Here is a 14,220-nt window from a genome sequence, read left to right on the forward strand (position 1 = left end):
TAATTGTACATTTTTGTACTGTTTTCGTTAACACGCACGTCAATCACAGAACCATTTAATTTTGGTTTTATCAACAGAAATTATTTCCTCATCATCGTCAAGCCTTTGGTTCTTCTGTGTGTAACATTATTGTTAAAAACTTACTTTTATTCGAACTCTCAACAAACAGGTTCTTATGTTATTCATTCCTCAATTTAATTATTCTTACAAAAATGTATTGTACATTTATTCATGCTTCCTTAATTTAAACAAAAATCGTAATTGAAATCAGTCTTCAACGCGATAATATCATATTTGATTTGTATCATATATTTCCTTTTGTTTTTATGGTTCTCCCTAATTAACAACATCATTTATGAGATAATTTAAATGCATATGCGAATAGTGAATACCATTCTTAGTGTTTTGGATGTTTGGATGTGTTAGTATTCAGTTAATTTTTCATACATTAGTATTTACAAATTTAAAAAAATATATTTACCAAAATGTTGAGCGTTCGCATAACGTTGGTGGTGGTCTACAGAAGGCGTGGAGGCGTGCGTGGGCGGCAGCATCGTGGGCATCACGCCGGGCGCCGCACTAACCAGTAACCAACTTTCTGACGCTATCCTATACTGAGCCCTAGGGCATCTAGCGTAGCAATAGCAAGTCCGTGTTAGGTAATGCTTGCCGCTTCGTGTTTTTCTAGTCTGGTGTGTTCGTTTATAAGTTCATTGTAACCCGTGCGGATACACGAAATTGCTTTTTTAAGTTGTGTTTGAGCGTTTAGAGCTCTAATGTTAATGTAAAAAGTTTTGTTTGCAAAATCTTTTTTTTTAAGCTTCGAGATCAGTTAATTTTTTTTAACAATTGTAACGCCAAATTTGTTGTTGTAGTTATGCTATTTAATTGACCGTACGTCAAGTAGTGTATTAGTGTAGCTGAAGTTAAAATTACCCCGTTATAATATTATACTGAACAAGAACGTGAAAATGACATAAGAAAGTTCGATTAAGACATTTCAAAAAATCGTGGTGGAACAGGTATACCTGTGGATGCCGCCTGTGGATCATGGTTATATTTGAATACATTGCCATCTTAGAAATTATTGACAACTCTACTCTTGTATGATAGGTTGTATTGAAATTAAAGTTTTATTGACTATATGCTGGTATTGTTTATACTCTTTCAAAAACTTTTTAATTTAACTCGATTTTAAGACTTTAAAATTCTATCCAAAACTATCTGCTCTCCTAGCAGTGAGTTAAAATACTGTAAATTTACACAAAGTTGTAGTTAATTTAACATCATTACTCACCAGCAACGACGATTCTTTTCAATGCTTTAAAAATCCAATGACTGAGATGAGATTTTATAGCGATATATTATTATTCACTACTTCAAACTGTATTTAGTCTACGCGCGTTTAATTTTATATATGATGCATGTGCTTTATTTGTAAATAATTTTCTTTTCATTTCTCTTTTAAACAACAGAATAAAAAAATATTATATAAGCATGAACGGCGAACGGTAGTTCTGTAGATGCTAAGTGGTTCTAGTAAAGTATATCAGAATAATATGGAAAGGTGATTTTTAATTTAACAAATATTTCTCATTATAGGTTCAATGTTACGAGATCATCCACTAACTCCAGGTAAATTAACTATTTTACTTATTTTTTGTGTAGACGACATAGATAGACAAGATGGTTTATATTATTTATTATTTTTAGGTTAGAATGTTCCCTTATTATTTTTTATCAATTTAGTACAATGTATATTTAAAAAATTCGCATAAGTAAATATACAGTTTTAATCTGTTGATAACAATGATTTTTAGATATCGGTCTTAACTTTCGACAACAAAAATACTAATTAAAACAATTTTTAAATTAAAGGACTGTTTAAATGGCATAAGTATTTAGGTTTTTCTTTTGTGATCACATGCCTATAATTAATTGAATACTTCCCTTTTTCCTTTTTTTTCATTTATTTATAAAAAATATCCAACAAAGAATACAGATAAATATTTTGCAGATGCTTGGTTTTCTGTGCCTTGTAATGATATGTTATTATTTCTCACTATTAAGTTACATATTCTGTATTTAGTTTATTTTTCTTTTCAGACGGCGGTGAGGCTTGAAAACTTTCGGAATGGGTCGAATGGGCGACGTGATAATGAGCAGGGTTATCGGTACTCTCAGTATTGGATGCTCACTGATGTGCCACTTATTAGCGTAGGACGTACACATTTGGTAGTCGACACTAGAGCAGGATAGCTTCACGATAGGTACTGACTTACGTTATTTGACAGTTTTAATTCAACTATATGGCTGTTTGAATTGAATACATTTATATTGGTTCCGATGGTGGAATTGTACAATAGGGTAGTCGGTAGTCTTATTGAAGAGAGTGATGGTCAACTTCATTGTTGGTAACCATTATCGTATGAAGAAATATTTGTATTTTGTTTGTCTTGGGAGTATGTTTTCGTGTGTATTTTGGAATATGAGGAAAAATGATTATCCCTCGATCATTTAACCATTGTTAAAACATAAATAAGTAGGGGTACTTGCAGTGAATAATAATAATATAAAAAATATGGGATTTTTACTGAACTGTACAAATGTGCTGTAACTGGAATACAGTTGAATTAAAGCTGTCGAAACGTCGTTTAAAATTTAAATATTTCAAATAAAGTTAAATTCTGGAGCTGATTCGTATTTATAAAGACTATGAATGGATTTTCTACTACATATTTAAATCTGCGTTGTATTAACCGTTATGAAATTATGAAATTCTTGAAATGAACGAGATTAACTAGAAACATGCAAATAATTTTCCATTTTTATTTAGAAGTGTTTACCAATAAATTAATAGATAACAAAACGATAACTTTACCAAGGAGTATTACGGCACTTATCTATTGACATGAAGTTCGGTTATAATATTTAGAGATAAGTTTTTATTTAATATTCCCAATAATCGTTTCATATTTACTGTGATTTGTTTAGTGTTAATTAAAATTGATTTATATAGCCTATTATATTTAATCTTGTGTTATATACGTATAAGTTAGAAGCACTTTTAAATTCTTTACACGTGTAGTTATAAACTAAATGAGGGTCGCATTACATTTTCAAATTGCTTAGCTCGGTTTTTATTTATATGTGTAATTTGAAAGTAGTCATTAAACGTTTCAACTTAGCTTGTACCGATAGCTAATGTAATATTTTACGTAACGAGTAAATATACCTCGTGATTTGAGACCTCGGTACAAGCATATATATAATAGTCTTCTACAAAGGGCTGCCATGATATTTAAAATGATTAAAAAAATAACAAATCGGTCTTTCCTAGTCATGTTATTAAGGCCTATGAATTACGCACAATTTGTTTATCGTACAGGGGTTCAATTGTAATATTTATTTGTTTTAAAATCTTCCAATTTATACATTCCGTATTTGTTGTATGTACAGTTTAAGCGTTTGAAAATTATGAACGAGTGTGATTTTTAATAAAAGTTCAAAATAATAACTCGAAATGTCATGTAATGTTCAATTTTTACAGTAATAATAGAATAGAGAACACCCCATAATTTTAAGTGTTCATTAGAATAACTATTTGTACAATCAATTATTCGTATTCGTTTATCTTCTGAAATAAGGCTGTCTTTTATTGAAATTTCATAAACATAAAATTACTTACCTAAGTAGATTCTATATAGTATAATATTGCTAAATTATTTAATAGTATTTTTATATTAATTCCCGTTTATTTCATTTATTATCTAGCTCTTTGGTACCAGACTGATTTTAGGTACATTTATTTTATGGTGCAATTTATGTCTAGAGCGTTGTGATAATCTGATTTTAATTATATTATACAACAAATCTTCTTTTTTATTTCCAACCTAAACGTACCCTATAGCATCCTATAGCAGAGTTCGCATCAACAAATCGAACTCACACCTGAGATTCATGAATATCTGTTCTAATAATGTAAAGCTGAAGAATCGGTTTGTTTGTTTGAACGCACAATCTCAGGAACGACTTGTACGAATTGAAAAACCTTTTCTTTCGCATCGGAAATTCATTCTAGTAATAAGTACCCTATATCACTACCCCCTAAGTATCTCCAGCTTTAAGAATCATACCATCGTTTCGTAATGACGTAAAAAAAAAACTTTCGAATTAATATTATCGGTATAACTAAAATCTATACAGTAGTTAAACATAAATTTATAACGTTTCCCCCAGCGGCAATGCTTAGAACTATCTTTGAAAAATATATTTTTTTAAGTTGTCAAACTATCTTTGGCGAATATTAACGGTCTTATTCATAAAAGTAGCTTATCGAAGGTTTTGAGAATTCATTAGCTAAAATGCTTTATAAGTTAATAGAACGTTTTAACTTGTGTTCAGTAAATAATGGCTTAAATAAAACCACATATAAATTTCAGACATTCTTATTATAACAAATAAAAAGAATAATATTTACACACTTATCTAGTAATGTTCCACATGAACAATTAAAAAAATTGTCTACACATAAAACAAGTCCTCGACACACTGAATAAAACTTACAATTTAATTTTTAAATGTTTAGTAACACCAAATTGAATTTTTGAACTTATTTCCTTACATAATTTCAAATCTTCTTATGCTTACAGATAAAAGATGATTTTGAACTATTTGACAAAATCAGAATTCCATGTATATTATTGCTTTTAGAACAGTGTAGAACACCCGAGTAAAATCAAAATGAACGGGCAGTACCATAATAGTATAAAATCGTAATATAAAAATATGTTGGTATATTTACAAATAGTAAACATCCCTATATCAGAGCGTACATTATAATATCTTAGTCATGTATAATAATTCCATAAACACCTAAACATATAATATCTAAGGAATTCAAAATGCAAAACTATATCGCAACTAAAATAAATATTACATTAATTTCACGGATAGTCTTGCGATATGCTAGGTTGTAATCTGAGTCAGAAAAGCTTTAGCCTTTCTATCTTATCTGAATGATCTTTAGGGACTGTTCATAAAATACGTCACGCTAACATCAGCTTTTAACCCCTCCCTCCCTATTGTCACGCTGTGTCACACTTTCTGTGACCCCCCTACAAATATTTCGTCACAAAAACGAAGACCCCCCTGCTAAGTATGATAAATTCTAAATGATAGTACACAAATTCTGGGAATTAAAAATATTTATTTAGTTAGATTACTGGTCTCCCGTTAGTTCTAGATTTAGACTTTACATAGGTCACTGTAAAGTCTGCTGCTGCTGAGGGGTTAAGTATTGGAAAAAGCAAAAAAACTAGTTGTGACGGATCACAACGCTGCTAGTCGCCGCCAAAGCTGGTGCATATCGAAAAATAATGAATAATGTTGTCTAAGATTCCTCTCTCCCTATCCCCCCTTGTCACATCTTATCAAACTCAGCCAGACCCCTCCCCCCTCGCTTTGTATTTTATGAACAACCCCTTACACTAAAATTTCAGTTTGTTTGTTACTGATACGATTTCAAAGATTTTATTTCAGTTTTACACATCAATCAACAGTACATAAAATCAGCAAACAATATTTTTTCATCCATGTATTTTTTTGATAATTCAATCACAAACAATTGTGATCATACCATAGAACAAACTGTTAATCATTCACTTGCATTACAATGATTAATTAAATCTTTTTAACTTAATTATTCTTTCACATTTTATGCTAGTTACTTGTCGCTCAAATAACTGTACAAAGCTGAGAAATGTATATCAATAAAATACATTAGATTCGAGATCTTCCGTATGATGCGTGTAAGTAATATGATTATTTACATAAAATTTATCTATAAAGTAGGCCAGAGCTTAATAGAAAAAAAAATCCACAATTAATTTATAAACTATTAAACACTACTTACTTACAAGAGTCAGTACTAATATTTGTAACTTTAATATATAATATGTTAAAATTTGCCACTTCAATAAATAACCTTATTGATATTAAAAATTACAAATATAAGTCATTGGAAAATACTCTAGTATTACTTAAGATTAAAGACATTACAGAGAACAAATATGCAATTGTTGCATAGAAAAAATTGGAGGAGTTCAAAACATATCATAATAAATTACACAAGTTTCATTTACCCATTATGACATTCAGATGAAGCACACAACTTATACATATTAAAATCACTTATACTTCCTGTGAGCATTTTATCCTATATTCAATTTACTTTTTTTACTTTTTAAATCTTTAAAATAAATATAAAATTTAGAAAATAATTTTTATCTGTCTTTTATCCATACTTATTCCTTATTTAGCAATGAAGTATAAGTGATTTGTAATGAGAAGCAAAAACTGGGTTATACAGTCAGAAACTACACCTATAACATCAATAAAAATTAAATTAGTAGTCTCATATAACAACGGCAATTACTTTTGTTAAAAAAAAAAATACATGAGATAAAAGATATTTAGTGCCCACTACAGTATTTAAAGAGAGAACGAAATTTCAAATGATATTCGTAATATTATTTTTACAGAAGTCAAACTAAATTTTATGTATTTGTTAATTGAAGTTCAATTAGTATGTTGTAATATTATTTAAGTTAATACATACTTACCTAAAGGAATTTGAGATCAAATATTGTGTACACAAATCTTAGCTGTAGAAATTACAGCCTCTATGGAACTTATAAAACCCAGTTTTGCAGTCTTTCTATCGTTTAATTAAAATCATGGGTAATCACGAGTTTCAATTGATTATAGACAATATTGGAATGGTTATTTAAATTAAATGTTTTCGATAAAAGTTAGCTTTGATTTAAGGTTTTACTATATCCAAATTATTCTACTTATTTTCATGGATAAACATGCATTTTTAATTGACTTTTAATAACCCCATGATAAAAAGAATTGAATTTTTAACACAAAACACAACTTAAAAATGTAAATAAAAAATTGATAGCAAGCTATTTACTAGCTTGAATATATCCATAAACTCGATCAAAACCCATGAAAACCCAATACTTAATAATAAAACACAATTTTCGAGTTGTGTATCATAAATCTATACACTTGTACACACATTCACTGTACACTGAACACCCAGATAATCCATGTACATTAATGTTTCATTCAACGTGCGGATCAAGCATTGGGCGGCAGATCTTTCTTTGGTTCCTCCATAGTTGCTACGTTCTTAACGTCGTCTTTGTTGTCTTCGGCTGAAATATAATAATTATCAACATCTTTTGTATATTAATGGGCTATAACTTAATAGTATATAATATAATAATACCTTTATAATGAATTTGTAAAGATAAGGTGTAGCGGATCAGTCCTTTTGCCTTTAAGCCAGTTGTTATTAAAAAATTGCAAAAGGTGTACAGCATATTGAAAGAAGCTTATCAAAATACAAATATTATGTAAGTATTGTTTAATGTAAACATGTTTCTACACAACTCTCAAGCGGTGTAGTGCTACACTGGAAGCATCTCAGTGCTGTGTCGCGTACCTTTGATATCATCCTTGGCGGGCTCCTTGTCGAGGCGCGGGCGCTTGCGGTGCGGCGCGCGGTACGAGCGGTTGTCGCGGCGCGCGCCCTCGCCCTCGTCCTCCGAGTCCGACAGCTCGCCCTCGCCCGTTATGCGCTTATCCTGAGAGACGTGTCATTAGTCATTAATCTATACTAATACTAGTTGACCCGGAACACGCTGTTCTGCCTTACTCTTATCATTTAGGGGTATGAAAAATAGATTGGATTGGCGTTTAAAATCCGTTCTATAGTCTTGAAATTAAATACTAATATTATACAGAGGTAAAGTTTGTGTCAGTGATATTGTAGAGGTAATTTATCTCCGGATCTTCTGAACCAATATTAAAAATTCTTATATTGACAGTAAGTCACATTATCTGTGAGTGTGAGTTATATTTTCTTGTCTTTATTCTATTCTTCATCTATTTTTATTTGTTTGTTTTATTTTATGATTATTAAATATAAAATTGTAAATGTCTTAATTTTCCCTTACATATCATTATATTAAAAAAATATATTGAAAGTGAAAGAAAAAATATTGGATAAACAACTTTTCAATTATAGTATCGTCTGAATTTGCTTTTAGTTATTTGGGAAATTAAAACAAGAATATTGTTAGCACGCCAAATGAAAACGACACGTTAATTTACTTGTTACATAATGTAGTGTTAGATTTATTTGATCCTTACCTTTTCACTTTGTGGCAACCTTTCATCCTTGTCGATTTTGTCTTCGTCTTCTGACTCATCATTAACAGCATCTTCAGGAATGGCTTGTACCTAAAATATTATTAAATTATGATTTCAAATATACACCAGAGGAATATAACATCCTAACATTAACTATTACTTGAAAGTATTATTAATTATATTTAAAAAAATATTTATATTCAGTGCAACCTCATAAATATCTATCTAAATATTGATGGCTATGTAATTATTCATAATAATACAGAAGTAAACCTTACCTGTACTCCTGGTGCATGTGGTAACATGCGAAGATTTTCAAAAAGTCTGTTCTTAATTTTCTCTAGATATTCTGGAGTATTTTGATTGGACATGTTACTTGGCGATATGTGTAGTTTAAAGTCGGGCCCGAAATACTCAAAGTAGTCATTGTAGGGCAGTTCATTCGCTATTTCAACACCCAAGGCGACAGATGTTTCGTATGTCCAACAACGCGATACATTACGAATTGTGTATCTAGGAAAAAAAAACAGTTAATAAAAACATTTTAAACTGTATTTAATTAAACAATCCATTTGTTTTTTATTCAAGCCATACACACCAATAGCCCATAATTTTTTGAAAATATATTTGATCTAGTTTAATTAATCTTTAACTAAAGTTGTTTTTGAAAGTTTGTAAGGACACATCCTATGTGTTTGGTACTCTTTCACGCAAAAACTACTGAACCGATTGCAATAAAATTTGGTACATAGGAATAACATATAGGCAACTTTTTATCATATTCCTACGGGATACGGACATACGCGGGTGAATCCGCGGGCGCAGCTAGTTTAATGTAAGGTTAACCTAAAAAATATGTGAAAGTAAAAAGTTATGTGATAAACAAAAATGGACAGTTGTCTAAGAATAGTAAAATATAGAAAATCAACACATACCCTCCACCACCAACCAGTAGGAAAGGTAACCCAAATCTCTTCACTAACTCCACACATCGTCCATGACCACGTACTGTTAAGTTGAAACACCCCAGTCGGTCACCTGAAACAATTATACTTAAGAAGAAAAATCGCAACCAAACCATTCAAATTCCGAGTAATATTTCGTAAGTTTTTTACTATGTGTATATGTGAGGCAATAGTTATATTTGCATAATCACAATTATTAATTGACATTCTTTTTATCTATTAATATCACAGTATTATCTAAATTTCAAATAACTTAATGTCAAATTTATTATCTCACCTGTAAGTGAATCAGCACCACATTGCAGTACAACAGCGCTGGGCTGGAATGTCTCCATTACTTTAGAAATTATAGGCACAAATATAGATTCATAGGACTCGTCATCCATGCCGTCACGTAGTGGTATATTGACTGCATAGTATTTCCCTTTACCTGCTCCAATGTCACGAAGATCACCTAAATAAAACCAGAAGGAATAAAAAATGTAAGTAAACATAATGAAAGATATAATAACATTTTAATTTAATTTCATTTAATTATTAACTGTTTCGTTTATAAGATATGTTATAGGGTACAAGGTTTTTCAAAAAAGGAAGACAATAAATGAATTATTCATGTATAGGCTGTACTAACCTGTTCCCGGGAAGTATTCTCCATACTTATGGAATGAGACTGTCATCACTCTGTCTGTTGTATAGAAGGCTTCCTCCACTCCATCTCCATGGTGAACATCAATATCAATGTACAACACCCTCTGATGGTATTTGAGTAACTCCAAAATGCCGAGTACAATATCATTTACATAGCAAAAGCCAGATGCCTCAGATTTTTTTGCATGATGCAGTCCTCCACCCCAGTTGATGCAAATTTCCGATGCCTGTGTGATAATATTGTATTATGAAAAAATAATGTAGAAAACATATCTCATAAACATAGATAACATCAAAAAGAGATTCAAATTATGTCAATGTAATCAAAGACAAATGGGACCTTAATAATATTCTGATAAAATAAAATGGGTGCTTTATAATTTATATAGTAAACTGCCAAAATGTAATACCATATATGACAATATTACAATATTTAAAAATTTAAGAAATTTTTACTACTTAATATTCTGTCATTTAAGTTATTTAAATATTATTCATATACCTGCTTATTTAACTTGACAGCAGCAGCAACAGAGCCACCAGCGGAGAGCTGACAGAATTCATAGAGACCATCAAACACTGGACAGTCTTCACCGACATTAACTGTAAAAGCATAAAAGTTAAAGAGTTGAAATCCAGGTAAATCTTAATCTTATGTGGAGGACGGGGGGCTTAGAAAATATCACACGCATTTATTATATTTTGCATGTTTCTCATGGTGTTTAGTAGGTGCAAGAAGAAATCGGGTTTTGGATATAACTACATGGCTTTCAGATAATCCAATTTCATGATTGCCTATGACATCAACCACTATAGTTTCTACTGTAATACTATATATTTATAAAAAAAAAAACTTCTTTCAGATTTTTGAGGGCGAAATATTTCGAGTCAGTATAATAAATTAAGTATAATACTATTACATATATCCATCCCAAATTGAATTTACTTCTCTCAAGCATTTTGGAATAAAAAAAAAATGAAACTTCTAAGAATTTCATCTATGTAATTAAATGAAATGCATTAAGAAAGTAAGGACTGTCCTTTGCTCAGTGAAGAGGACCTCGGACTTAAATTTGGTATCTTGGGGGTTTGAGACAATCAATTTCAATTTGTCTGAGCATGTCCATAACATCACCACTGCTCAAAATGGTGAAAGAAAACTTTTTGAGGAATCGATATGCCCAAGAATAAAACAGTTTGATGACATGTGACATATGGTAACCCGCACTTAACACCAGTGTGTTGCATTATATCCTCAACCCCTTATAGAAGGCCTGTGTCTGAGCAATGGGAATATAATATATGGGCTGATGATGTTGATGATTATAAACATCAGCTGTTCCTATTCCCTTTAAGATTAACTGAATAAGGTTATCCATATCACTAATTGTTCTTACATCTTTGCATCTGCTTATTGTATTCTGACATGTTATCTGGTCTGATGGACCGAAGGAAGCGTATGTAGTCATCTGAATGGAACTTTGTCATTTCATCTGCTGTTGCTTTGTGGGGTCGCTGTAGATAAAATATAAATATTATTAGAATACAATAATTATACAATATTGTTACATACAGAAATACGAGACAAATTTAAACCAACGTAATCTATTATTAATTTAAACATCAACTTACATATATCTCCATTTTTCTATATAAACCATAATTCAACAGTAAATTATGTGTCATGCGTATGCGATGTGGTTTCATGGGATGACCTTGCCCATAATAATAGTTACCAATATCACCTAAAATAAACAAAGCATGCAAGTTACTATCATAGTATTTTTATTTAAAATTAAATTTAACTTTATAATCAGGTATTACTCGAGTCATTTCAAGGCTTGACATATTATTTCCGTCTGTACTATTAACAACGTGAACGAACAAAACTGTGCCCACCAATGACAACTCAGAAAAGAGTACAGACGCTTATTAATGACTTAGCCTACAATGCGGTAAAATTTTTAAGATGACTACGATTACATTTAAAACATTTGAAAGATTGTCATGTTGATAATGTATTCGAACTCAATATTTTTAAATGTATTTGCATTGTAGCTCAACACATTGAAATATAATTACTTTATGCTGATTACCCAGTTGGCGGGCAACAAACTTTACAATACTTACTATCGTAATAATAGCACACTCGCTTTTTGCTATGGGGTTGCATAGACATTTTACGTTCCGAATTAAATAACTGCAAGAGTTTCAAAGTTTTAATTTCTTTAATAACACTCTAAACACACAAAAGATAGATACGGTCTGAGACAACGTTTACTTTCGTATTTCCGATTCAGAATTATTAGATGAACGAATGTCGAATTACGAGCATATCATTCAAGTTCACACTCTATGTTCACACTACTCATTCATATGCATAAAGGGGAAAGAAACGAAGGGGAATGAACTAAAGAGTGTTGCCACCTTGGTTTTCTGATAAGGGCAACTCGGCACAAACAAAGGCTAGAGAGGGAAATTATTAAGAGAGAACGATATTAAGTTCTTCTAGTTCAAGTATAATTCTGTGATAAAATTATTCCGAGTTCGAACATTTTGACTGTATGGTTAAGAACTTGTGGCCAATTAGAACGCTTAGTTCGTAGAAAAAGGATTGTTGTTTTGGTGTAATTGATAAAAGCAAAACTTGCAAAATTTGCCCTATTTCGAGATAATTGTTGAAAATACTGATGTCTGTTGAGTTTTGCAGCCCTTGCTATGTATATGTTTATGTACCTATCGGCCTGCAAGCCTAGAAGCGTTAAAAGCTTAAAATAAAGCTTAATTCCTTTAGACTGCATAAAAATTGCATTCTAGCGCTAAATTCCACTCTTTTGCTCAAACAGCAAGGCATGAAAGTAAAGTTTTTTTTTTATTTTAATATAAATTATATTTGTCATCTTGAATGTAATTTGTCAAAGTCGATTAGGCCAATAGAACCATCAGCATCGTGTTCAGTAAATACCCTGTTTCCGCTTATTTTCTACTTTTTCAAGATTTCAACCGAACCGAACGAACCGAAGAGAATCAAGTCAGAACAGACTTGGTGAAAAATCGATTTGAAAACTTAAAAACGCACTATTTTTTCAACTAAAATTAGATGTTTTCGCTAAGTGTCCTAAAAAGCGCCAGATCTGACTTCAAAACACTAAGGTGGCAGCACTGATTTTGGCCTAACAAACGATTAGTCATCGTTGATGGTTGCTGCAAATAGCCATCAGTAGCATATCCTCAGGCCCATATACTTTGCCTGACCCTTCCCAGTCCTTTCCTTTATACCTCTCGGCAATCTTTTCTTAATCCCTTCCTATTTAAAGTCGGCATTCCATTTGTACAGGCGTAAGGTCTGCAATGGAACTTATGCCTCTCTAAATATACATGGGCGGTGGTAACGCTTACCATCAGGCATCCCACCAGCTCCATTGCCGACTGTGACATAAAAAAAATTCAGTGTGATAAATACATTTTTTGGTACATAATAGTCCTTTGATGTAAAATTCTGAAAAACACTTCACATTTCTCAGTTCATCACCACCACCTACCTACATACCTAAAGTTATTTTATAATTGTTATGTCTCTTTTCGATACTCATGGATAAAACTAATAAAAAAATTATATAATATATTACGTATTATTATCATACGAATAATTTTTTTTTTCTCAAGTCTGGAGGACTTTTTTTAAATAATGTTAACAGCTAACACTGTATACTAATTTAATATAAATTTATGCGCTTACAGCGCTATGTGAGTTATTTCATGGCAAGTATTAGACTAGCTACGATAAAATTTAAACAATTGTTTGTTTCAGATAATAAAAAAAAACATGTTAATCAATTCCATTCATAATTTACGACGACCTACAAAAGATTTATTTACACAGACATAACCTTGGTTTCTTTCTTTTCTTCTCTTGTTCCCAAATCATTGGTTTTACACAATTTCCTCACCTGATTAAAAAAGAGGTAAATAAGTTAATAAGTTAGATTAAATAATATATAATTATTATTTACATAAAATATAAAGCAATGAGAAGCATTCTGGGAAATTTAATTTATTTAATGGCAACTCCACATAGGAGTGAAGTTTGTAGTGATTGATTGAGTTTCAAAAAATCTCTTTTACAGAAGCAGTGGTCAAGGTAAGACGTGTTTTATTACATATTTTAGGTAATTGCCGACTTAAATATTGATTTTTATTTGTATTAATTAAATTCGTAGTAATCTTTTGTTTTACCGTTCTGAAGTATATCAAATGTATTAATTTTTAAATATCTCTACCCAAAAGGTGATGATGATGGTACAATCTTGACACAATATTCATGTATTGTTTCAGAAAGACCCTGCTAAAAATATAAAGAGATACATCTTAGTATATCCTG

General features: G+C 30.9%; 2 protein-coding genes across 8 annotated transcripts in view; one reads left to right on the forward strand and one right to left on the reverse strand.

Moving 5' to 3' along the window:
• Positions 1 to 3,873, forward strand: part of LOC119840748 (F-actin-uncapping protein LRRC16A-like) — an 18,255-nt gene extending 14,382 nt beyond the window's left edge. For 3 of the 7 annotated variants that reach the window (XR_005288323.1, XR_005288325.1, XR_005288324.1), the window contains 3 exons: positions 524 to 659; positions 1,603 to 1,635; positions 2,107 to 3,873. Coding sequence is in view for 4 of the 7 variants with exons in the window: in XM_038367474.1 (XP_038223402.1) it covers positions 524 to 586; positions 1,603 to 1,635; positions 2,107 to 2,123 (113 nt within the window). In the remaining 3 variants the exon portion in view is untranslated. The remainder of the gene's footprint in view (positions 1 to 523; positions 660 to 1,602; positions 1,636 to 2,106) is intronic. The other 4 variants (XM_038367474.1, XM_038367477.1, XM_038367475.1 and 1 more) reach the window with 2 other exon arrangements.
• A 2,369-nt stretch (positions 3,874 to 6,242) lies between these two features.
• Positions 6,243 to 12,179, reverse strand: LOC119840730 (histone deacetylase HDAC1). Its single transcript, XM_038367448.1, has 11 exons — positions 11,970 to 12,179; positions 11,472 to 11,584; positions 11,237 to 11,354; positions 10,342 to 10,442; positions 9,823 to 10,066; positions 9,469 to 9,645; positions 9,162 to 9,264; positions 8,505 to 8,739; positions 8,227 to 8,316; positions 7,517 to 7,658; positions 6,243 to 7,226 (listed from the first exon to the last, which is right to left on the reverse strand). Exons 1-11 carry the CDS (start codon positions 12,016 to 12,018, stop codon positions 7,150 to 7,152), a joined length of 1,449 nt encoding a protein of 482 aa, XP_038223376.1. The 5' UTR covers positions 12,019 to 12,179; the 3' UTR covers positions 6,243 to 7,149.
• Positions 12,180 to 14,220: the final 2,041 nt, after the last annotated feature.

This window comes from Zerene cesonia, chromosome 7 (assembly GCF_012273895.1).
Source record: "Zerene cesonia ecotype Mississippi chromosome 7, Zerene_cesonia_1.1, whole genome shotgun sequence".
Lineage (NCBI taxonomy): Eukaryota > Metazoa > Arthropoda > Insecta > Lepidoptera > Pieridae > Zerene > Zerene cesonia.